The following is a 24,094-nucleotide window of genomic DNA, read 5'->3' as shown; positions in this document are numbered from 1 at the left end:
AACAATATAGAAAAATCAAAAAAAAAGAAGAAGCAGGCGAAAGAAAATAATAATTTTGAAATAATAAAATAAAATTGAGGGTATTTTAGTAAATATATTAATTTATTAAATATTAATAGTCATTCTCTCGCCTCCCCTATGAATCCCCCGATTCGGGGATGCAAAAATTGTGATTTGGGGGGATTTTGCTCCTCTTCCCTTCCCTCATCTCCCCTCCTAAAAATTGAACCAAACACATTTTATTATAAACATTTCCTCCCTTCCCCTCCCCTCCACTTACCTCCAACCAAATACAATCTTAGAGTTATTACTAGAATTGTTCTTTTTGGTTCTGAATTGAAACGACTTTAATCTTACAGAGAATTCATATTTTTGTGGTAATCTTCCTTTCATAAGATTTATCATCTTCTTAGATTAGAAATGTGACATCTCCTTTATCTTGTTTTCCATCTATTTCTCTTTGGTTCTCATCAAGTATCATCTAATTTTTTTTTATATAAACTCATCCACAAGCAGATCTTTGTACATAATAATTGTATCTTTACATTAGAGCTCATATACTATTGTTGTAGTAACTTTTTCTATACACTTGATTAAAATTTTTTGGAACATAAAATGTTAATAGTTATTATCTCTTCCTTCCTTGGCTTAGTCACGTTAATTTAACACTGTTTTAATGAGTAACTAATAAGATGGCAAAAAGAACATAATGAAGGAAGTTTTTAGTACTCAACATCAACATTAAAAGCAAAACCCCTATTTTCAACAAGAAGGAAATTGAGCAAGAATTCTAACAAATACAAATCTACCAAAATTCTTGCGTAGTATCCAAACAATTTAGTGGTCGTTGGTTCTTTTAAAGCAAGAGAGACACCAATACCTTGAAAAAGATTTTGTGGTCTCTAATGTTCAACAATATCCTTTCATGAAATAAATTTTGTCAGCTATCAAGCTATCAAGCTATCAAGACCATCAACATATTATGGTTACTACATTCCCTTTGAAACAAGACATTGGTAGTTGACTTAAAGATGTGTCATCAAATGTTCTTTAACATTTGCTTGAATGTTTTCAAAATCATATATAGAATTTCAACCTAAATCGAATTGAAAACATTTTGACGAGTTTGTAAATAAGAGCAAATAAGATTACGATCTAAACCTTCTATTAACCTTACATCTCCAAGGTGTTTATTAGGCAAATTTCTAGAGAGAGATGCTCCTCCTTCTCTCTAGAAAATTTTTCCCCAACCCTTTAGGGTTTGGTGGCTCTTCTCCACCTCCATGGTGGTCCTCTCCTTCCACCTCTATGGTGGCACCCTGCCTCTCTTTTGAGAGAACTTTCTTCTCCATCCCTCTTCCTTCTCATTCCCTCACCATAGCCAAACTTTTCACCGGAATCTCCCTCTCTCAACCACTACCAACCGCCAAGTTTTCTTCTCTTCTTTTAAGGCTGCCGCCGGAACCACCACTGTAACACCCTTCTAAACCCCCGCGGAAATATATTATAATCAGAGTAAATAAACAGCAAGGATGCTACAATTATTAAATAAACAAAACATCAAGTCGATTGTCATGCTTTATTAGAAATTAACCAATATCAAACATGTGTTTAGCACAGCGGAACTTAATTCAACAGTATTAGGAAACAACTCCACACAAATACTCAATACATAATCCATAGCCAAAATGGCAACAAAGTATAACAAGTAACGCTAAGACTAATCGATCCCAGTGTTACAATCAGAGCATGACTCGACACGAACTACGGGCTAGCCTACAAGCTATCTTCACCCAATCAAGACGCCGCTACATCCTTAATCTGAAATCATCAAAGTAAGGGTGAGTTTCATTCGAATTAATAACCATTATACAATCATAAGCAATAAGATCTCATAGCAATCATCATCCATTCAACATACATATAAGCGGAAATTATTATAACCACCAAGCATCAGTACATAAGCATCATCTATCACACCACACAATCATCCAGTTATATCAAGTTATAATGCAATGAATGGACTGACACTAATGCATATGGTACCAAAATTCGTGAAATCATATTCACAGGACTTCTCTCTTTGATACTGCCCTCTAGTCGCTCACACCCCACATGGGCACACGACTACTGCCTCATCGCTCACACCCCACATGGGCACACGATGACTTCCCGCTAATCTCCGCACAATGGGAATTAGCCTTCCAATGCAAATGATTTATGAATAATGCACACATGACACATACTTATATCATCATATATCATCATCAATCTGATGCTTAACATCGCTTATCACCTCTTACCAATAACGTCACAACAAGTATGTACATGTATAAGCATCATTCAATCATTCACATATGTACACCGCATCAACACAATAACATACACATCATATCAATGTTAATTGCCACCATAATCCAATTCAACAATAATTTAATCGAACAAATAAAATAAGTTCGGCCACTACCCGTATTATTACTTCATCTGGTAAAGCATCTCATTAGCTTCACAACGCCCAAAACGGCACATAAATCGGATACTCGGATCAAAAGTTATGGGTTTTTTAAAATAAAACATTTTTTAGAAAAATGCTGCAGAACCCGGTTCGTCCCACATGGGAACCGGTTCCTGGCTGCTTCCAAAAACACGCCTCTGATTTTTACTATGGGGAACCGGGTTGTCCCTATCTGGGAACCGGTTCCCAGCAACCCAGAATTCACACCTCTCTGTTTTTATAAGGGGGAACCGGTTCGTCCCACATGGGAACCGGTTCCTACGTACCTGCACAACCAAATTCACCATTTTAACAGCATTTACCCTATCCCATTTCCCCAATTTCAGGTACATACGAACATAGCACACAAATACCATCAATTTTCACATAATCACACATTTCAGACAAGTTTTATCCAAGTATTAACAGCATATATCACGAGTATTAACAGAATCATGTAATTAATACAAATTCATCAAAACCTAACAAATTCCCAAACCCGACACGTACGATTGAACTAGATAACAATCCTAATCAATCCTACTACCTACAATCGCATAAGGATTACTAACCCGAAGAATCCCCCCTTACCTCAGAGTTGAATCTTCGAAGGTCTTCTTCCCCTTTGGCTCTTCTCACTTTCACGTGTTCTTCCTTTCTCAGACTCTGTCTCCTTTGCTTCTACTTCCTCTTTTCCCAAATCCTTTTATTTTATGAAAAATAAAATAAAATATTATAATGGGCTTGCTTAGTTAACACTCCCCCTTTTGCTAACCACCACTCTAGCCCAAACCAATATTTCATCATTTTCCAAATAATTCCCAAAAATTATTAATTCTTATAATTTAATTAAAAATAATTAAATTAATAAACAAGAATTAATGGGGTGTTACAACTCTCCCCCACTAAAAGAGTTTTCTTCGTCGAAAACATACCTCAAACGAAGAGTTCGGGATAGGAGTCCTTCATCTGACTCTCCAGTTCCCACGTAACATTTCCACCTGCAGCTACTCCCCAAGCTACTCGGACTAAAGCTATCTCTTTACCACGTAGTTGCCTTAACTTCCGATCTTCAATTCTCATTGGCAACGCCTCAACCGTCATATTATCTCTCACTTGCACGTCATCCACTTGGATTACATGAGACGGATCCGCGATATATTTCCTCAATTGAGATATATGGAATACGTCATGTAGGTTTGCAAGTGTTGTTGGTAAAGCAATACGATAAGCCACCTCTCCTACTCTTTCCGTAATCTGAAACGGACCAATAAAACGCGGCGTCAACTTCTTTGACTTCAGTGCTCGACCAACACCCGTCGTAGGAGTTACTCTCAGAAACACATGATCTCCCTCTTGAAATTCAAGTGTTCTTCTTCTCTTGTCATGATAGCTCTTCTGACGACTTTGAGAAGCCTTCATCTTCTCTTGAATCATCTTAATCTTTTCCGTCGTCTCTTGAACAATTTCTGGTCCAATCACTGTACCTTCACCAGATTCATACCAACACAGTGGTGTCCTACACCTCCTACCATACAAAGCTTCAAATGGAGCCATACCAATACTCGAATGGTAGCTGTTGTTGTAAGTAAATTCAATCAACGGCAAGTAACTATCCCATGTACCACCTTTTTCCAATACACAAGCACGCAATAGATCTTCCAATGATTGAATCGTCCTTTCAGTCTGACCATCAGTCTGTGGATGATAAGCAGAACTCAACCTCAATTTAGTACCCAAGGCCTTCTGTAACCCTTCCCAGAATCTGGACGTAAATCTTGGATCTCTATCTGATATGATACTCGAAGGAATACCATGCAAACTTACTATTTTCTCAATGTACAACTGTGCCAACCTTTCCATCGAATAATCCATCCTCATCGGTATGAAGTGAGCAGACTTCGTCAGTCTATCCACAATAACCCAAATGGCTTCATAGTTCTTAGCTGTTCTTGGCAATCCAGATACAAAGTCCATGGATATGCTATCCCACTTCCATTCAGGAATAAATAAAGGCTGCATAGTCCCATACGGCTTCTGATGTTTGATTTTTGACTTCTGACAAGTCAAACAAGAATAAACAAATTCAGCTATTTCCTTTTTCATTCCAGGCCACCAGAATAACTTCTTCAAATCATGGTACATCTTAGTAGCACCAGGGTGAATACTCAATCCACTACGATGTCCTTCTTCCAAGATACTCTTCTTTAGTTCAGTAACGTCAGGAATACAAACACGGTCGCCAAATCTCATTATGCCATTCTCATCAATTCTGAACTCACCTCCTTTTCCTTGGTTAATCAAAGTCAATCTGTCAACTAGTCCCACATCTTCCTTCTGCCTTTCTCTGATTTCATCAAGAATTCCACTTGTCAACCTTAACATACCTAACTTGATACTATTCGAAGTGCCTTCACATACCAAACTTAAATCCCGGAATTGCTCAATCAAATCTAGTTCTCGCACCATCAACATCGACATATGCAAGGACTTCCTACTCAAAGCGTCAGCAACAACATTCGCCTTACCCGGATGGTAATTCAGCTCAAAATCATAATCTTTAAGGAACTCTAACCACCTCCTCTGTCTCATATTAAGCTCTTTCTGATCAAATAAGTACTTCAGACTCTTATGATCACTAAACACCTCGAATCGTGAACCATAAAGGTAATGTCTCCATAATTTCAACACAAACACCACTGCTGCCAACTCTAAGTCATGAGTTGGGTAATTCTTCTCATGCACTTTAAGTTGTCTCGACGCATAAGCGACTACTTGTTGGTTCTGCATTAGTACACCTCCAAGTCCCATCAATGAAGCGTCACAATACACAACAAAAGATTCTGCCGGATTCGGCAAAATTAAAATAGGAGCACTAGTCAGCCTCTTCTTTAATTCTTGGAATCCTTCTTCGCATTTCGAGTCCCAAACGAATGCTTGACCCTTCCTAGTCAACTTCGTCAATGGTAGAGCTAACTTTGAAAATCCTTCTATAAACTTCCGATAGTAACCTGCAAGACCCAGAAAGCTACAAATTTCAGTAACGGACTTCGGAGCTTCCCACTGAGACACGGCTTCTACCTTTGCTGGATCTACGACAATACCGTTCTTGGAGATTACATGACCCAGGAAACTCACTTCACTTAACCAGAAATCACATTTCGACAGTTTGGCATAAAGCTTCTTCTCTTTCAACACTCCCAGTACAATTCTGAGATGCTCTGCATGTTCTTCTTCACTTTTGGAATATATCAGAATGTCGTCAATGAACACCACGACGAACTTATCAAGATAAGGATGAAAAATTCTATTCATATATTCCATGAAAACACCAGGAGCGTTAGTAACTCCAAACGGCATCACAGTGTATTCATAATGACCATACCTCGTTCTGAACGCAGTCTTCTGAATATCGTCCGTCTTCACACGAATCTGATGATACCCAGACCTCAAATCAATTTTACTGAATATACTAGCTCCGACCAACTGATCCATCAAATCATCAATCCTCGGCAATGGATACCGATTCTTGATGGTAACTTTATTCAGTTGTTTGTAGTCTACACACAACCTCATAGATCCTTCCTTCTTCTTTACCAATAACACCGGTGCACCCCACGGTGACACGCTCGGACGAATGAACTCCTTCTCCAAAAATTCTTCTAATTGACTCTTCATTTTGGTCAATTCAGATGCTGACATTCTATAAGGTGCCATCGATATAGGACTGGTTCCAGGAACTAACTCAATGGCAAACTCTACTTCCCTTTCAGGTGGTAGCTCTCTAACATCTTCTGGAAAAACTTCTGGAAATTCTCGTACCACTGGTAGTTCATTACTCACTACTCTTCCTTTCACTTCCATCGACGCAAAAAGCATAAACACGGCTGCCCCGTCTTGAATTGCTTCACCCACTTGTCTTGTAGTCATTGCCAACTCATCGACATTAACATCTTCAGGAAAGATGACCGTCTTCGTAAAACAGTTGATATGAACTCGGTTAAATTGCAACCAGTTCATCCCCAAAATAACGTCAAGTTGTTTGAGCGGAAGGCACACTAAGTCCATTCCAAACTTCCTACCAAATATATCAACAGGACAGTTCAAACATGCAGATGAAGTGGTCACTGAACCCGACGCAGGAGTGTCAATAACCATACTTCCACTAATCTTTGATGTCTCTAAATTTAGCCTCTTAGCACAATCCAATGAAATAAATGAGTGAGTCGCACCAGTATCAATAATCGCAATTAAAGGTGTGTTATGTATGAAACACGTACCTTTAATCAGTCTATCCTCCAGAGTAGTTTCTGATCCGGACAAAGCAAAGACTTTCCCTCCAGCTTGGTCCTTCTTTGGCTTGGTGCACTGCAGACTGATATGACCCTCTTCGCCACAGTTATAACAAGTTACTGTTCTCATTTTGCAGTCAGCAACAATATGACCCATTCTGTTACACTTGAAGCACTTCTTCTCTTCTTTCTTGCACTCATTCCTCTTATGTCCTGTTTCACCACAGTTGAAGCACCTAAAGGGAGCACCAGAATCTCCCCCACTAGGCCTTTTCCAATTACCAGCTCTTGGGTTTCCCCTACCATATGGTGTACCTCTGTCCATAGGCTTCTTACCCTTCTTATCAACTAACTCGCGAGAGTGAGATGATTTCAGCTTAAGACTGTCTTCCTCAAAGATTCTGCTACAGTCCACTAAATCAGCAAATCGGCGAATTCTTTGATACCTGATACCCTGCTTGATCTCATCACGAAGACCATTCTCAAACTTGATACACTTAGAGAATTCTCCAGCTGCATCGTTGGTGTAGTGTATGTAATGCTTAGCCAATTCCACAAATTTGGAAGCATATTTCGGCACTGTCATACTACCCTGTTTCAGCTCCAAGAACTCAATTTCCTTCCTTCCCCGCACATCTTCAGGAAAGTACTTCCTCAGAAATTCTCTCTTGAATATGGCCCAAGTAATCGCAATCCCATCAGAATCCAACTCCGTCCTAGTAGTAACCCACCAGTCATCAGCTTCTTCTGATAGCATGTGAGTATCGTACCTCACCTTCAGATTTTCTGCACAATCGATCACTCGGAAGATCCTCTCGATCTCTTTCAACCATTTCTGAGCACCATCAGGGTCATGAGTGCCTTTGAACAGTGGAGGATTGTTCCTCTGAAAGCTGTTCAACTGCCTGTCAGCACCAATCACAGCTCCATTAGCATTCCCTCCAAGCACACCAGCTATCATGCCTAGAGCCTCTGCAATAGCGTCATCGTTCCTTCCACCTCTTCCAGCCATTGTTCTGCTAAATCACAAAACAATCTCATCAGAATAGAAGTATCGACAGTGTTTACCTTACACTAGTCGCATACAAGGGAACACTGACACTAAGACTCTGACTCTAACGACCGACTATGCTCTGATACCACTATTGTAACACCCTTCTAAACCCCCGCGGAAATATATTATAATCAGAGTAAATAAACAGCAAGGATGCTACAATTATTAAATAAACAAAACATCAAGTCGATTGTCATGCTTTATTAGAAATTAACCAATATCAAACATGTGTTTAGCACAGCGGAACTTAATTCAACAGTATTAGGAAACAACTCCACACAAATACTCAATACATAATCCATAGCCAAAATGGCAACAAAGTATAACAAGTAACGCTAAGACTAATCGATCCTAGTGTTACAATCAGAGCATGACTCGACACGAACTACGGGCTAGCCTACAAGCTATCTTCACCCAATCAAGACGCCGCTACATCCTTAATCTGAAATCATCAAAGTAAGGGTGAGTTTCATTCGAATTAATAACCATTATACAATCATAAGCAATAAGATCTCATAGCAATCATCATCCATTCAACATACATATAAGCGGAAATTATTATAACCACCAAGCCTCAGTACATAAGCATCATCTATCACACCACACAATCATCCAGTTATATCAAGTTATAATGCAATGAATGGACTGACACTAATGCATGTGGTACCAAAATTCGTGAAATCATATTCACAGGACTTCTCTCTTTGATACTGCCCTCTAGTCGCTCACACCCCACATGGGCACACGACTACTGCCTCATCGCTCACACCCCACATGGGCACACGATGACTTCCCGCTAATCTCCGCACAATGGGAATTAGCCTTCCAATGCAAATGATTTATGAATAATGCACACATGACACATACTTATATCATCATATATCATCATCAATCCGATGCTTAACATCGCTTATCACCTCTTACCAATAACGTCACAACAAGTATGTACATGTATAAGCATCATTCAATCATTCACATATGTACACCGCATCAACACAATAACATACACATCATATCAATGTTAATTGCCACCATAATCCAATTCAACAATAATTTAATCGAACAAATAAAATAAGGTCGGCCACTGCCCGTATTATTACTTCATCAGGTAAAGCATCTCATTAGCTTCACAACGCCCAAAACGGCACATAAATCGGATACTCGGATCAAAAGTTATGGGTTTTTTAAAATAAAACATTTTTTAGAAAAATGCTGCAGAACCCGGTTCGTCCCACATGGGAACCGGTTCCTGGCTGCTTCCAAAAACACGCCTCTGATTTTTACTATGGGGAACCGGGTTGTCCCTATCTGGGAACCGGTTCCCAGCAACCCAGAATTCACACCTCTCTGTTTTTATAAGGGGGAACCGGTTCGTCCCACATGGGAACCGGTTCCTACGTACCTGCACAACCAAATTCACCATTTTAACAGCATTTACCCTATCCCATTTCCCCAATTTCAGGTACATACGAACATAGCACACAAATACCATCAATTTTCACATAATCACACATTTCAGACAAGTTTTATCCAAGTATTAACAGCATATATCATGAGTATTAACAGAATCATGTAATTAATACAAATTCATCAAAACCTAACAAATTCCCAAACCCGACACGTACGATTGAACTAGATAACAATCCTAATCAATCCTACTACCTACAATCGCATAAGGATTACTAACCCGAAGAATCCCCCCTTACCTCAGAGTTGAATCTTCGAAGGTCTTCTTCTCCTTTGGCTCTTCTCACTTTCACGTGTTCTTCCTTTCTCAGACTCTGTCTCCTTTGCTTCTACTTCCTCTTTTCCCAAATCCTTTTATTTTATGAAAAATAAAATAAAATATTATAATGGGCTTGCTTAGTTAACACCCCCCCCTTTTGCTAACCACCACTCTAGCCCAAACCAATATTTCATCATTTTCCAAATAATTCCCAAAAATTATTAATTCTTATAATTTAATTAAAAATAATTAAATTAATAAACAAGAATTAACGGGGTGTTACAACCACCGCCAAGAAGAAACGACAAGTTAGTTGTGATTTTTCTACACACCTCAAACACAACAACAATGGATGCTCCTCTCCTTCAAGGAGCTGCTCATACAACTCTGTTGTCCAAAATTTGTCGTCCACCACCGAAGCCGCTATGGTTATACAATATGCAAATTCTAACAGGGATGTTTAACTTCGGTTTATTAATTTATGTTTTGTGTTTTTGTGTTTTAGTGGTAAATGATGCACTCTTGGCGTTTGACAAAATGCCTCAAAAGAGTTTTGTGTCTTATAGCATGTTTATGTGTGTCTATTGGCATTTCATAGTGATTGAGGAAGCTTATGAGTTCAACATCTATTCCATAACTATCTCTAGTCATCTATTAATTTGTGAACACTTAAAAAATTGGGGCAATTTTGAGACCAAAGAAAGTCGAAATGTGCAAACACAAGTCAAAGAAATCATCCTTAATTGGATTTGGAAAAAGACTATGGATTCTCGCTTCTACATTGCCATTGATGGTGTTTGCAAGAGAGTGGATTGCTCGTTGATATGTCGTTGGATTTGGTTTGGTTGTGCGTTAGCTTTTGAAAATTATATGTATAATGTCTCTTATGACTATGTAGTGTTTTATGTTAGAAGTGCTTTTAGGTTATGTATGGAGTATGTTCCATTTCAATTGTGTCCTAACATTTGTAATTCTTGCTTGATTGAATATTAATGAAGCTTGTTTTTCTATCAAAAAAAAAAAACCTTACATCTCATGTTGCACCGCAATCAAAAATATGTATATTAATAACTCTAAATTCAATAATTTACGATAGGACTATTTTATGTACATAAAAATAAAAAACCATCTATAATCTACAAATATATAATGTATTAAAAAAAGTAATGAAAAAAAGAATATTCTAGAGAGTAAAAAATACTTTCATAAAATTCCTTTTTGTTTTTTCCTTAGTCTCTTTTTTATGTGAGGCTCAAATTCTGGTTGCCATGGAAAAAGATGGGTCTTTTTATCTTTAAAATGTATCAAAACCCAATTTCTCAAACTCGTATCTTTAACCTCGCAATATCGATGTGACCAATCAGCTGGTTCGACCGCCTTAGTTCCCAAACCAGGCACTCTATCTTTAGACCCCACATTTTCTTCTTTTTGCCAATCTGCCACATATGTTGCAACCCTCCTATAAAATTTCTCTTTAAACACTTTCCATACTTGATATTTATAATGATTAATCATCATCGCACCATTATCCACATCAACGGCCACAAATGGTGCCCTTAGATGAAAATGATGCACCACATTAATAAGGGTTTGATTCAGTGCATCGGGTCTCACAATACTCTTATGTCTTTCACGTCCTGCCAACCGACACGTGTACCCCATCATCACACCTTCACTTGGCACATCCTTTAGACCCGAAGGCCCAAAACTGTAACACGGTGTTCTTATTTCAGCAACATTATTTTTGGGCTTCGAATAATGCCAAATCACATGTCGTAAATCTACTTTTATCTTTACGTTGAAAAATTCATCCACGTCAATAAACCCAACCCACTCGCACGAGGCCCGGGCCCGTAGAGCACAGTGAGCAAACCCTGCTTCTTGTGTTTTTACCCAGGCCCATAGGTGCCACGTGATGTTGTAACCCGCACTTTGCAAGAAAGCAATGACATTCTCTATATCGTCATCGCTGTTGTTGTCGTAAATAAACCATCTTTCAACTCCGATTTTTGAGTGGTACATTACCCATTCTTTAATGAATCGGGCTTGGTTTCGGAGCATCGTGCATATGCATAACTCGTGCGGTTTTCGGTTTGGTGATTTTTGCAATGAGATAAGCCCGGGCCTTGCTATGGAGGGAAATATTTTCTTACCTTCAACTTGAATAGATACTTTAATAAAAGAATCCGGTTGGGTTTGGGCTAAAATGCTGGCGGGTGTTTTGCATCTTATAATCTCTTGAGCAGCTGATAAAACATCAGATTTAAATAAGAATTTGGGCTTTGTGAAATCCCAACCGTACACACATTGTAATCTAGACGGTTCAGCCAGTTTCTCTGGTCGAAGATTAAGTCCTTTAACAAATACTATTGTGGTGTTATCACGATCGAATAAAGCTTCATAAACAAGTGGGTCCCAACTATGGATTGAAGAGTTTTTTATTTGAAGAGTTCCGTTAGATTTTATTTGAAGAGATACAATCTCGCCACGTGGAGGCATCGGACACCGTACGATTTGTTCATGAGGCCTAACGGAGTGAAGCTGAATCGGCTCATGAAGCCGTGGCTTCAAGTCAGCCGATAGGTAAACACATTGAAGGTCATTTTTGGAATGATGGCGAAAAGATAAAGGGTAATTTAGGAAAATCAAAACCTCGTCCGAAATCGTAACGGTTTCTCGGATTGTGATTTGTGGCGGCGGTGGGGTTCGCCATTTGAAAACTGTTTTTGGGAAGTGGAAAGGAGGGATGTAAGAGGAATAGAGGGAAGAGAAAATGAGAGAGGTGAAGATAATGGAAGACAAGACAAGAACGATGGTGAACAAAAAGAACGTGCTCCATGAAACGACACGGTTTTGTTTCCTATGATCTTTCTGTTTCCTATGATCTTTCATGGGAGAAGCCCAAAATGAGAAGAGAAATATTCTTTGGGTTGCTTCATGTCAGTTTTTGATTGAATGAGTTTGTGAAAGTTGGTAGTTTAATTTTTTTTGTTGTTGACTTTTTGGAAAGAAAAAGAAGGCAAGGGAAAGAGAGTGAATTACGGTGATTGAACGGAAGAGATAAGAAAGAGAGAGTATAAATATCTAAATTCTAAGCCTCTTTTTATATTACGCATCCTAAATATATAAATTTACTCGTTCATTACATTTACATTACTATTCTACTCATTTTTATTCTCTTGGATCATATTTGCATAGTGATGATTCTAATAGGAACATAGTTTAACATGACCTTGTATGATATCTAAAGAGATTAACAATATATTGGCTATAGGTGGATCTAAGAGGAGTGATGAAGAAAAGTTTAAGCTTTGGAAAAGTGAACCAGTTGCAAGAAATTGTTTTGAGCAAGTTTCAATGAGTGGTAATTCAATGGCTCAAGCAGAGTTGATATTGAACATGTTTTCACCAGCTCATGGTTAGAGACATAACTTAAAAGGAAAATGATGAAATTGGAAAAGAAATGAAATAGAAAGTGAAATTGGAAAGATTTCAAACAGAAAGAGGGTGAATTATAACACCAATATTGTAATAGTAAGATAAGCCTGTAGATTGATCTGTTGGCCTGGTAAACAATACCAAGATATTGTAATATTTGACATTTTTTGAAAAAATGATTTTGTTTAGAATTATAAAAGAGCCATTATCATTACAAAATTTTTAATTTTCAAAATAGTATAACAATCTAAAAGATATTTGAAAAATTTATGTAAGCCCTCCAAAACCATTCTTCAATACAATTTTTGAGTTCCCCTATTTTATGGGGTTTTTGGTGTTAGTGAATAAAATCATATTCCTCCAAAACCCTCTCACCCAAAATCTTTTTATTCTTTTCACCCAATTTTTTCTATTTTCTAAAGTTCTCCCCTCCCTCCTCCTCCAAACTCTCAAACATAACCTTAATATTTTTCTATCATGTTCCCAAATCTCCTTCCTTTCTTTACGACAAATCTTCACCCTTAAATGTCAACTGTGTGATGGAAGAAATCCTATGAAGCACGGACACGATACGAGTATCGGATAGTTTCTAACAGGCTTAAATTGCTTGTACTTCTTTTAGATAGTTGCCATTTTTTTCAAACCGTTGTGCCTATATCATGAAAAACAAGAAATATCATTTACAGAAGTCACAATGTTTCTGTTACTTGCCATAAAATTATTAGTAAGATGAGCCAAATTTTGTAATAGCATTGATCAAATGTTAATAATTTTATCATATATTGGTTAGCTTGCTCTCTTCATAGTAACTTTGGCATGTCATAACTCTGAAACACCTGCAATTTATTGTCTATTGTGAGTGTAAGTCAAGGGCACCCCAGATATGGCCTTTATTTTATTGTCTATACAGAGGTTGTATTAGTGTTGTAATTGGCTGGGTTTGTTTTGATTGGGAGATTTTGTTTATGCATATTATATAAAGTTGCTTTTCGGAGTTATATATTATATTACTGATGGTGGAAGATATTCCACAAAAGAATCATTTTGGTGGAGGGACTTATTGGCTCTATGTGTTATTACTCGCGGTATCGGTCATAATATTAAAGTTCAGATTGATAATGGCAATATAGCTAAATTCTGATCCTCTTGCTGGCTGGGCAGTGTTCCTATGGCTGCTCTTTTCCCATGCTTGTATCAGGAAACTGCCTTCAAAGAAGACACGGCTAGGAACACGGGTTATTGGCGTCATGATTTATGGTGCTGGACTGTTATAAGAGCGGAAGAGGTGCTTGGCTTGGAGGCAACAGCAGAATTGGAAGAGCTACATGTTCTGTTGAGGGACATTACTCTAAATCCTAATTCTGAAGATGTTCTCATTTGGCCGTTTGACACGTCAAAGAGCTTTACGGTTCGATCTTGTTATAAACTTCTTATGCAGAAAAACGATGTTGCAGAGTTGGAGGCTAGTAGCTTACAAGGGCTGAAGGCGATTTGGGAGGCTCAGGTGCCATCTAAATTGAAGATTTTTGGCTGGAGATTGATATTGGATAGATTGCCAACAAGAAACCATTTAATACGACGAAGAATTATTCTGCATAATCATGAAGCCCAGTGCCCTTTTTGTGCTCAACATAGGGTGGATCGAAATCATCTCTTCATTCGCTGTCTAAAGATTCAAACACTTTGGCGAAACATTACTCTATGGTTGGAGCTAGATAACCATTTTGCTGCTGATTGTTGCAGTCAATTTCTGATGAACGTGAACTTGTTGTCGGCCAAATTTCCAATCAAAACGGCGTCAGCCATATGGTTGACTATTTAGTGGTGCATTTAGAAGTTGAGAAATGACATGATATTCAATAATGCGGTATTTGACAGCGACGAAGTTTTTTACTCGATTCTTTGGTATACTTGGTGGTGGCTTGCAATTGTAGCCAAGGATAGAATTAAATGTACTTAACTTCTATGAGTGGTTTAAAAACCCTTTTTTATGTAGTTGATTTTCTGTTGATGTTCAGGTTATACCTCTTATCTCTTGTAAGGGTTGAGTATCCCTAGTACTCTCTTTTAATTCAAGAGTTATTTATGGAAAAAAATTAATTAAATATTACTAATCTTCATTTAAATATAATTATGCGGTACAAAATAATTTTACCCCATGCGAACGTACGGATATTTGACTAGTATAATTTTAAAAAAACACCATGTGCCAAAAATAAGGTTTATTTGCACTAAATATTGAGATAAGATCGCAAATTTAAAATGTAATAATTCCTAATAAAGTATTCCTATATACTAACATGCGAAACAACATTATTACTAATAATAGTATTAAACTAAAACATACAAGCAACAGTACTTTGATTATAAAGGCATGTGAAAACCAAGAGGTAGTCATATGCTCCAGACACAAAATCATGCTTGCTTTTGGCTTTGTTTTCTTCTTTGTATTTTTTATACAGCTTTCCAAATTGTTATTATCATGCATAATTCAAAGATCTAGAAGGGAGATTATGGTTACAACTTACAAGGACATAACATCTTCCACAAGAATCACTACCCAACATTCTTTTCCAGGTTACCGGCTAGAGAATTATTAAGATGCAAGTTTGTTTGCAAATCATGGTTCAATCTCATAACTCAGCCTCATTTTATTAGTAATTAATATGTTTTCTATGACAATTTTATTTACTCTCAAAATCAAGAGGAGAATCTTTTGGTTATTAACAGACCCTTTATTTCCGGTGTCAAAATTTATATTTCTCTTCTTTCTTGGAATTTGAATGATCCCGAAAAACATGTTTCTTCTTCTTCTTTTAAACCTTTCTGATGAGTACAATTCAGATCACCAATATTGGACTGAAATAATGGGTCCATGTAATGGTCTTTACTTTCTACAAGGAAATCCAAATCTCATTATGAACCCTTTGCCTAAATCTCATTTAATAATTAATATATTCAAATAAAACTTCTTTCTCTCAATAATTTTGCTGGATTTGGATTTGATCATAAATCTAATGACTATAAAATTGTTGTTCTAAAAGAACTTTGGTTGAATTCAACAGAGGAGAGACAAAGAGGATATTGGAATGCTGAGTTATACAGTCTTAATTCCAACTCTTGGAGAAAGCTTGATGCTGAAGGTTTCCCTCATCCAATTGAAATTTTGGGTTTGTCGTCTCGGGTTTATACTTATGTGAACAATTGCTGTCATTGGTGGTGTTATGTTTATAAGTGTGGTGGTAGAATAGAAGATGTTGTTTTAGCATTCAACATGGCTGATGAATCATTTAGGAAAATAAAAGTTCCCAAAATAGAGTATTCTTGTTTTTGAGCAAAATATTTTAAAACTCTAGCACCTTTTCATGAATCTGATATTATTGGTGTTATTGTTTATCATGTAAGGGAAATAGATAAACGTTTTGATGTTTGGATGATGAAAGATTACAATGATGAAGGGTCTTGGATTAAGCTATATAGCGCTGGACCTGTGCCTATGATTTCAAAGTTTGTCGGGTTTTAAAGGAGAAATTGATTTCTATGGAAAAATGAGACTGGAAGGTTGGTATTGTATGAGCCTAAGAATGACAAGGAACTTCAGGTTTATGGAAAGAACGAATCAACAAGAGCTGTTGGGTATCTGGGAAGTATTGTTTTGCTTCAAGGGGGGAGAGAAAGTAGTCACCTACGAAATCCGAAAGAGTGATAAAAATAGTAACATCTATTATAGGAACATCTAAAATATTAGATGTAGAAGAATACCGACATCTAATATTTTAGAAAAAAGATATGCTTCACCATAAGAAATTAGTTAAGTTCGAAACTCCTGGAATCTGAGCAAGTGGTATTGCCACCACAGGTGAAGAAGATGCGGTTTATACACTATGTCTCTCTATCCTTCAACATTTTGTTGGAACCGATATCCCTATTGGAGAAAAACTTCAAACTCTATTTCAGAATCTAAGATGTCATTCTCTTACACATTTTAGATGGTATAAAGAAACCTCTTTGTCTAGAGTTTACCAATTAAAAACCCCTAATTCTATTCACTGGAACGCCAAATTTATTGATGGTTTACCCCATTTCTTTTCTGAAAAGGTTAGACATTCTTTAAGAAGTAAAAATGATGGGATAAATATTAATTACCATGATATTACTTATGGTCAAATTATTAGCACATGTGTTAATGAATGATTAACCTTATGTAATGATATTAACCTTAGAAATCAGCTTAAGAAACAGAAACTTTCTGAAAAACACCAAAAGGGTGAATTCTGCGACCAATTTGTCTTTGATCTTGGAAGATCTTCGGAGAATAAAAGTAAGAAAGGAATTCTGCTACCAAGAATTATAACAAAACCACTCAAACCCTTGTTTAGGCTAGTGGTGACAAATTAACGGTTAATTATAAATTACCTAATACATATGTTTGTAATCAAGATATTCGTTTACCTACCCATTTCATCTTAGTTAAAAATATGACTCATAGAGTTATTCTTGGAACTCCTTTTTTAAATAGCATTATGCCTTTAACTAATGTTGACACTAAAGGAGTTCCAAGAATAACTCTATGAGTCATATTTTTAAAAAAGGAGTTCCAAGAATAACTCTATGAGTCATATTTTTAACTAAGATGAAATGGGTAGGTAAACGAATATCTTGATTACAAACATATGTATTAGGTAATTTATAATTAACCGTTAATTTTTCACCACTAGCCTAAACAAGGGTTTGAGTGGTTTTGTTATAATTCTTGATAAAAGAGACCTTTTAGATTGATTAAACAATGCTTTAATCTTTTCTAAGTTTGATATGAAATCTGGTTATTAGCAAATTCAAATTAATGAATCTGATAAGTATAAAATAGCCTCTACTGTGCCTTTTGGACATTATGAATGGAATGTCCTTCCTTTTGGCCTTAAAAATGCCCCTTCTGAATTTCAAAATATTATGAATGATATTTTTAATCCTTATACATAATTTATAATTGTTTATATTGATGATGTCTTAGTTTTTTCTAAAACTATATATCAACATGTTAAGCATTTGAAAAATTTAAAGGATTAATTAAACATAATGGGTTAGTTATATTTGCTCATAAAATGAAGTTTTTTCAGACAAAAGTTAGATTTTTAGGTCATGAAATTGACCAAGGAACAATAATTCCTATACAAAGAAGTATTGAATTTGCTTCAAAATTCCCCAATATTATTACAGATAAAAAACAATTACATAGATTTCTTGGTAGTCTTAATTACATAGCAGATTATTATGAAAATCTTGCTAAAGATACTGCCATATTACATGCTAGGCTTAGAAAAAATCCTGGCCCTTGGACTAATGAACATTCTCAGGCAGTCCAAGGAATTAAAATTAAGGTTAAATGTTTGCCTTGTTTATCTCTTGCTAACCCTAAGTATTTTAAAATTGTTGAAACTGATGCTTCACACTTAGGCTATGGAGGAATCCTTAAACAGGTTATACCTGATACATCAAAAGAAGTTTTGGTTAGATTTACTTAGGGAAAATGGAATCCTACTCAATCTAAATATTCTACTATCAAGAAAGAAATGTTTTCTATTATAAAATGTATTTCAAAATTTCAAGTTGATCTTCTTAATAAGAAATTCTTATTAAAAATTGATTGCAGCTCAGCTAAATCAATTATTGAAAAATATGTTAAAAATCTTGTTGCTAAGCAAATTTTTGCTAGCTGGAAATCTCAATTATCTATGTTTGAATTTGATATTCAACACATTAAAGGTGAAAATAGTTCACTTGTTGACTACCTAACTCATGAATTTTTGAGGGATAAAATGATGACTCCATATAGGGGAAGAGGCCGTGGTTGAAGAGGAAGTAACAATATGTTACCCTAACCCAAACCAAACATTCCTCTAATAGGGGATTGGACTACAGTTTACAAAGGGAGAAAAATGCAGCAATTACCTGCATCTTCATCAAAAAAGGAAGATATTGCTTCCTCCTCTAATAAAAATACAAGTTGCGGTTAATAACCCATCTCAAGAACAACTGGATTATTTTGAAAATCTAGTAACAGAAAAAATCATGTATGTTGATGAAGAAGATATTAAGATAAATCCAAATGATGGATGGTCTATCAAAAACGAGATACCTTGAATCGAGAGGATATCCAGGTCTTCATGGAAAATCTAGGCCTCACCTAGAGATTCTTTTGACTGTTACCAAATTGGTAACAATTACTCACCACTACCAGAACAATAATTCTGAAAGTTTTATAAACTTCAGTAAATGCCATACTAATAAAATCTTGTTACCAATAGAATGGGGTCTCAACCCAAATGGTGAAAAAGCAATAAGAATTGCTGAAGGAAAGTATATCTACTTTAATTACTAGGACTATGTCCAAGCTTTTACTCAATCTTTTTATTATCAAAATCCTAAGAGCAAGCATTTTTGGTTTTTCTCTATTAATCCAGAAATGATTAATAAACCTGTACCAAATTGGTTTTACGAATGGTGGACTAAATTTGGTCCGTCTTTGGAAATATTACACAAAGAATTACTTGATTTATACAATCTCGGGTGTGATAATAGTCCACTTATTGTAAATATTTTATCTGATAATTTAATCACAAGACAATGTTCTTTTTGGTTCTTTACCAAATTTCAGATTCCTTGGATATGGAGATGGTCTATCACCATATCTCAAGATAAATTCAACATACCCATTTTAGAAAGAAATTTCTTCTATAAATGGTGGAACAAGATGAGCTCTGAAGAAATCCATAATAAAATTATTCTGATTCAAGCAGCTATAGGTGAAGATCAAAATAATAAAGTCAAAGAGAAAAGCTCCCAACAAATGTCTATGGGAAATTTAAAGAACTTCTTCCAGAGAAAATATTCCAATGAATCGGAAGAAGAAATTATGGTTAGAACTTTGGACCATATGAAAAACCAATTCTTCTCCACTTTTCCAACTAAAGCATCAAAAGATGAGAATTCATCTATGAAGACTAGCTCTTCTCTGGGATCAATGGATTTTAACAACTTTGATTGTTTAGCTGGAGAAGCCCAAGTAGAGGACCATACTTCTGAAGATTTTTGGGATGCAATGATTCAATCTATGGCTCAGAAAGCAAAAGACAAAGCAAAGAGATATAGAATCTAAAGACAAAGAGAAATGGACAAGAGAGAATCATATCTTGTCTACCATTTCAAAAAACAATAAATAATTCCAAAAGATAAGAATCTTTTCTTATTGGAAAAATCAATGCCAAAGACAAAAACAAAGATAAGAAAGAATCTTTCTTAGAAGAAGGCCCACGCAAGCATCTTTTTTTGGAATAATGAAAGAATATTTTCTGCTTTTTGTAAGAAAGTTTATATTATTGTAAATTATTATTGTGACGATGGTGCCCAATGTGTATCCGACATTAATAATTCATCTTTGTTTATTGTAACCGGCTATCATAGGTAGCTCTTACCGGCTTAAATAGTAAGCCTTTGTATCCCTATATAAAGGAAATTTCGTTTCTTTAGTAAGCACGTAATTTTAATAATATAACAAATTTTTTATACACTCTGCCTTCTATCTACCCAATTCCACTAAAATACTTAAATTTCCGATCCTGCTTCCGCTGTTGTACATTCTGGTATCATCACCTAGTTACAAAACTAAGGTATATTTCTTAATCCAACTATTTGTCTATAACAATTAGTGGCTAAATTTTTTTTTTGTGGAAGGTTAGATAACTTAGAAGAAACTAAGTATGTAGGTTCTTCTCTTGATATTAGTATATTTATATCATGGCAACAAGTTATAAGGGTTTTTTCAAAACTAAAGATGTTTTATAGTGTTTTCTTATATTCATCGTTTTTTTCCATGGAAGAGAGTGTTATGATGATTTTAAAAAAAAAATTTCTAAAAAACATTGGACATCTTTGATTTAGGAGATATCCTTCTATCCCTTAGGGTTGATAGTTAAACAACGTTTTTGTTTGCAAAGATGACTTATCAATTGTTGCCTAGATATATTTGTACTGAGAGCAAGAGTTATATTTACCTACTTAGTTTTACCTAAGGTAGCTAATCATCCACAACATCCTTAGCCAACCATATTTATGGATTCTGATGATGATAATCATCAAAATAATTTGATTAAACATGAAGAACTTATGGAATATCCAAAAAATTTGGATAAACTTAATAAATGGACAATTCCATCAGTACCTTCAAATCAAATTTATAAATTTGGCACAATAGATATATTATCTCGTTTTGCTGTTAAAAGTTTAGAACAAACTATTCAAATTTCTAAAAGTACTCAGACAATCAAACTTTTTACAAAAAAGGATTTACTTCCTTCTAAAAATTATAATTATATCCATGTTGGTTTAATACAAGTTGTTGTTAAACCTTTGACTTTGCTAGGATTAAATACTACCATCTTGGGATATATCAGAGATGGTAGATGTAAAGATTTTAAACAATCTTTAGCTGCTTTAATTGAGACAAGTCTGTGTCATGGACCAGTTTTTTTTGATGTCTCTCCTAATATAAGCTTATCCATGTCTGATAAAAATTTATTAGACGCTCTCCAATTAACCATTCACACTATTGGTTACAATTTCAAACCTGGTAGTGAAATTATGGCTATATGTTATAGGGTTTATTACAAAGTTCCTACCACTTTAAACCCCAAAGCTAAACAAATATTGTTTCAAGGAACTACTACTTTAGTTCAAACTAATCTGCTAACCTCTAATGTTGCAACTAATAGGTTGCTTAAATGGGATGAAATTAATTTTCCAGAAACCTGGAACCTCCCTCAGGCCATTGAACCGGAACCTATCCTTAATAAGGATGTTGGTCAAATAATCCAATCTAGTGAAGGAGATCTAGAAATTAGTTTTAGCTCTAAAAGAATTATTAGAATACCTATATCTATGTCTGGAAAACATTCAGTGAATTCTATAAATGAATTTTACTCGGCTCCTAGTCAATTAGCTAGACCCTCAACTTCTCAATTAAGAGAAGAAATATAAGTCGTTGAAAATATAAGACTTAGTGAAAACAAAATTCCACATGGTATATATAAACAAACAAATCCTCCTAGAGTAGAATCACCTACTCCCTCAGATATGGACTTCCCGTTATAATGTTAGATTATTCTCCAGATAGTAGTCCAAGAAACCTTGTCAATGACGAGTTTCAACATGCAAGATACACCCAATTTAGAGAATGGTTTTTTAAAACTTTTTCGGATCCTATGTTAGCAAGTTTTAAAGATGAGTACTATACTCAAATGTCTATGAACCAAGATTTCATTCCCTTTGTCAAATGGTTCATTAGTTACTTTATAAGTAAGCAAAAAGAAGAATTGGTTTTCATGAAATAAGACGTGTTGTTAGTCCTACAAAAGCCTTGGGAAAGTATCCAAGGAGAAAAAATGGAATCTCCTTTTCCCCTAAAACAAATAATAAGTTTGAGTTCTCATACTGAAGCTACACCTTATCTTACCCTTCAATTACAAAAGGGTTGAACAAAATCAGATTACTCTAAAGGAGTTAAATTCCATAATTAGATCCAATAATTATACTAATGCCTACCTTGTCTTTCTAGGAGAATAATTTATTTCTCTAGAAAAATTACTTTTGTGCATTAAAGACCTTTTAAACAAACAAATAGCGCGTCAAAAAATTATTATTGACCTTATTAATAAGCCTAATCCTCAGGAACAAGCTTCTACATCTAATATTTTATATGTTCCTATAATTTAACCTCCTATTCCTATAGAAGGATTTAAAATGGAAACCAATGGTGATGAGTTTGTCCGTATTCTTGAGAAAAAGCTTAAATATTTACATCTAACTGTTATGTCTAATCAAGACTCTTCCAATGAAAAAGACATTAATGATTTAGCAAATATGTTTGCTGATTTAGACATTAGTAATCAAAATACTAATGAGATAAACCCTGTTTATAACTCTAAACCCTTAGAAAAATACTATTATTAGCGTCCCTCTCCACAAGACTTACTTTTTGAGGAACCTGAACCCTTCCAAAATTCATATTCTAGAAAAGCCATTTATGAATGGAATATTGATGGATTAAATGACAAGCAAATCCTATATACAATACATAGAATAATTATGTATTCAACTGTTTATAAACAACACGGAAATTATGATAGCGATATTGCCTCCTTCATATCAACTGGATTTGTTGGTCAATTAAGAGGCTGGTGGGATCATTATCTCACTGAAAGTCAGAAAAAAGATATTCTTCACCATAAGAAGTTAGTTAAGTCTGAAACTCCTGGAATCGGAGCAGGTGGTATTGCCACCACAGGTGAAGAAGATGCGGTTTATACACTGTGTCTCTCTATCCTTCAACATTTTGTTGAAACCCATATCCCGATTGGAGAAAAACTTCAAACTCTACTTTAGAATCTAAGATGTCCTTCTCTTACACATTTTTGATGGTATAAAGATACCTTTTTGTCTAGAGTTTACCAATTAAAAACCCCTAATTCTATTCACTAGAAAGCCAAATTTATTGATGGTACAGCCCATTTCTTTTCTGAAAAGGTTAGACATTCTTTAAGAAGTAAAAATGATATGATAAATATTAATTAACCTGATCTTACTTATGGTCAAATGATTAGCACTTGTGTTAATGAAGGATTAACCTTATGTAATGATATTAATCTTAGAAATCAGCTTAAGAAACAGAAACATCATGAAAAACACCAAATGGGTGAATTTAGCGACCAATTTGCCTTTGATCTTGGAAGATCTTCGAAGAATAAAAGAAAGAAAGGAAAAATACTCAGAAATAAACCTCATAAAAATAATAAGGATATTTATAAAAATTCTTATAGAAAGAATAAGAAAAGGAAGATTACGCTCTCAACTTGAGAAAGTGTGTTTACTTAAGTCTGACTCAGAGACTAACTCTTCTAATGAAGATATTGTTAAGATCTATGAATCATCATCAGATTATTCCTTTGATAATTCTGACAATAATAATTGTCAATGTAATCAAATTTATTACTGGAAGTCTATTGTTGACATGAATGGTCTTAGTGTTCTTACTACAT

The 24,094-nt window shown here is 35.4% G+C and overlaps 1 protein-coding gene and 1 pseudogene across 1 annotated transcript; one reads left to right on the top strand and one right to left on the bottom strand.

Moving 5' to 3' along the window:
• Positions 1 to 10,622: 10,622 nt before the first annotated feature.
• LOC131611438 (glycosyltransferase family 92 protein RCOM_0530710-like) lies at positions 10,623 to 12,583 on the bottom strand. Its single transcript, XM_058883461.1, has one exon. The coding sequence runs from the start codon at positions 12,456 to 12,458 to the stop codon at positions 10,770 to 10,772; it is 1,689 nt and encodes a 562-aa protein (XP_058739444.1). The 5' UTR covers positions 12,459 to 12,583; the 3' UTR covers positions 10,623 to 10,769.
• Positions 12,584 to 14,172: 1,589 nt separating this feature from the next.
• Positions 14,173 to 16,710, top strand: LOC131613517 (uncharacterized; annotated as a pseudogene).
• The last annotated feature ends 7,384 nt before the right edge of the window (positions 16,711 to 24,094 follow it).

This window comes from Vicia villosa, linkage group LG6 (assembly GCF_029867415.1).
Source record: "Vicia villosa cultivar HV-30 ecotype Madison, WI linkage group LG6, Vvil1.0, whole genome shotgun sequence".
In the NCBI taxonomy this organism is placed as follows: Eukaryota; Viridiplantae; Streptophyta; class Magnoliopsida; order Fabales; family Fabaceae; genus Vicia; species Vicia villosa.
The sequence above is the reverse complement of the archived record's forward strand: the minus strand, read 5'-3'. Positions and strand labels throughout refer to the sequence as shown.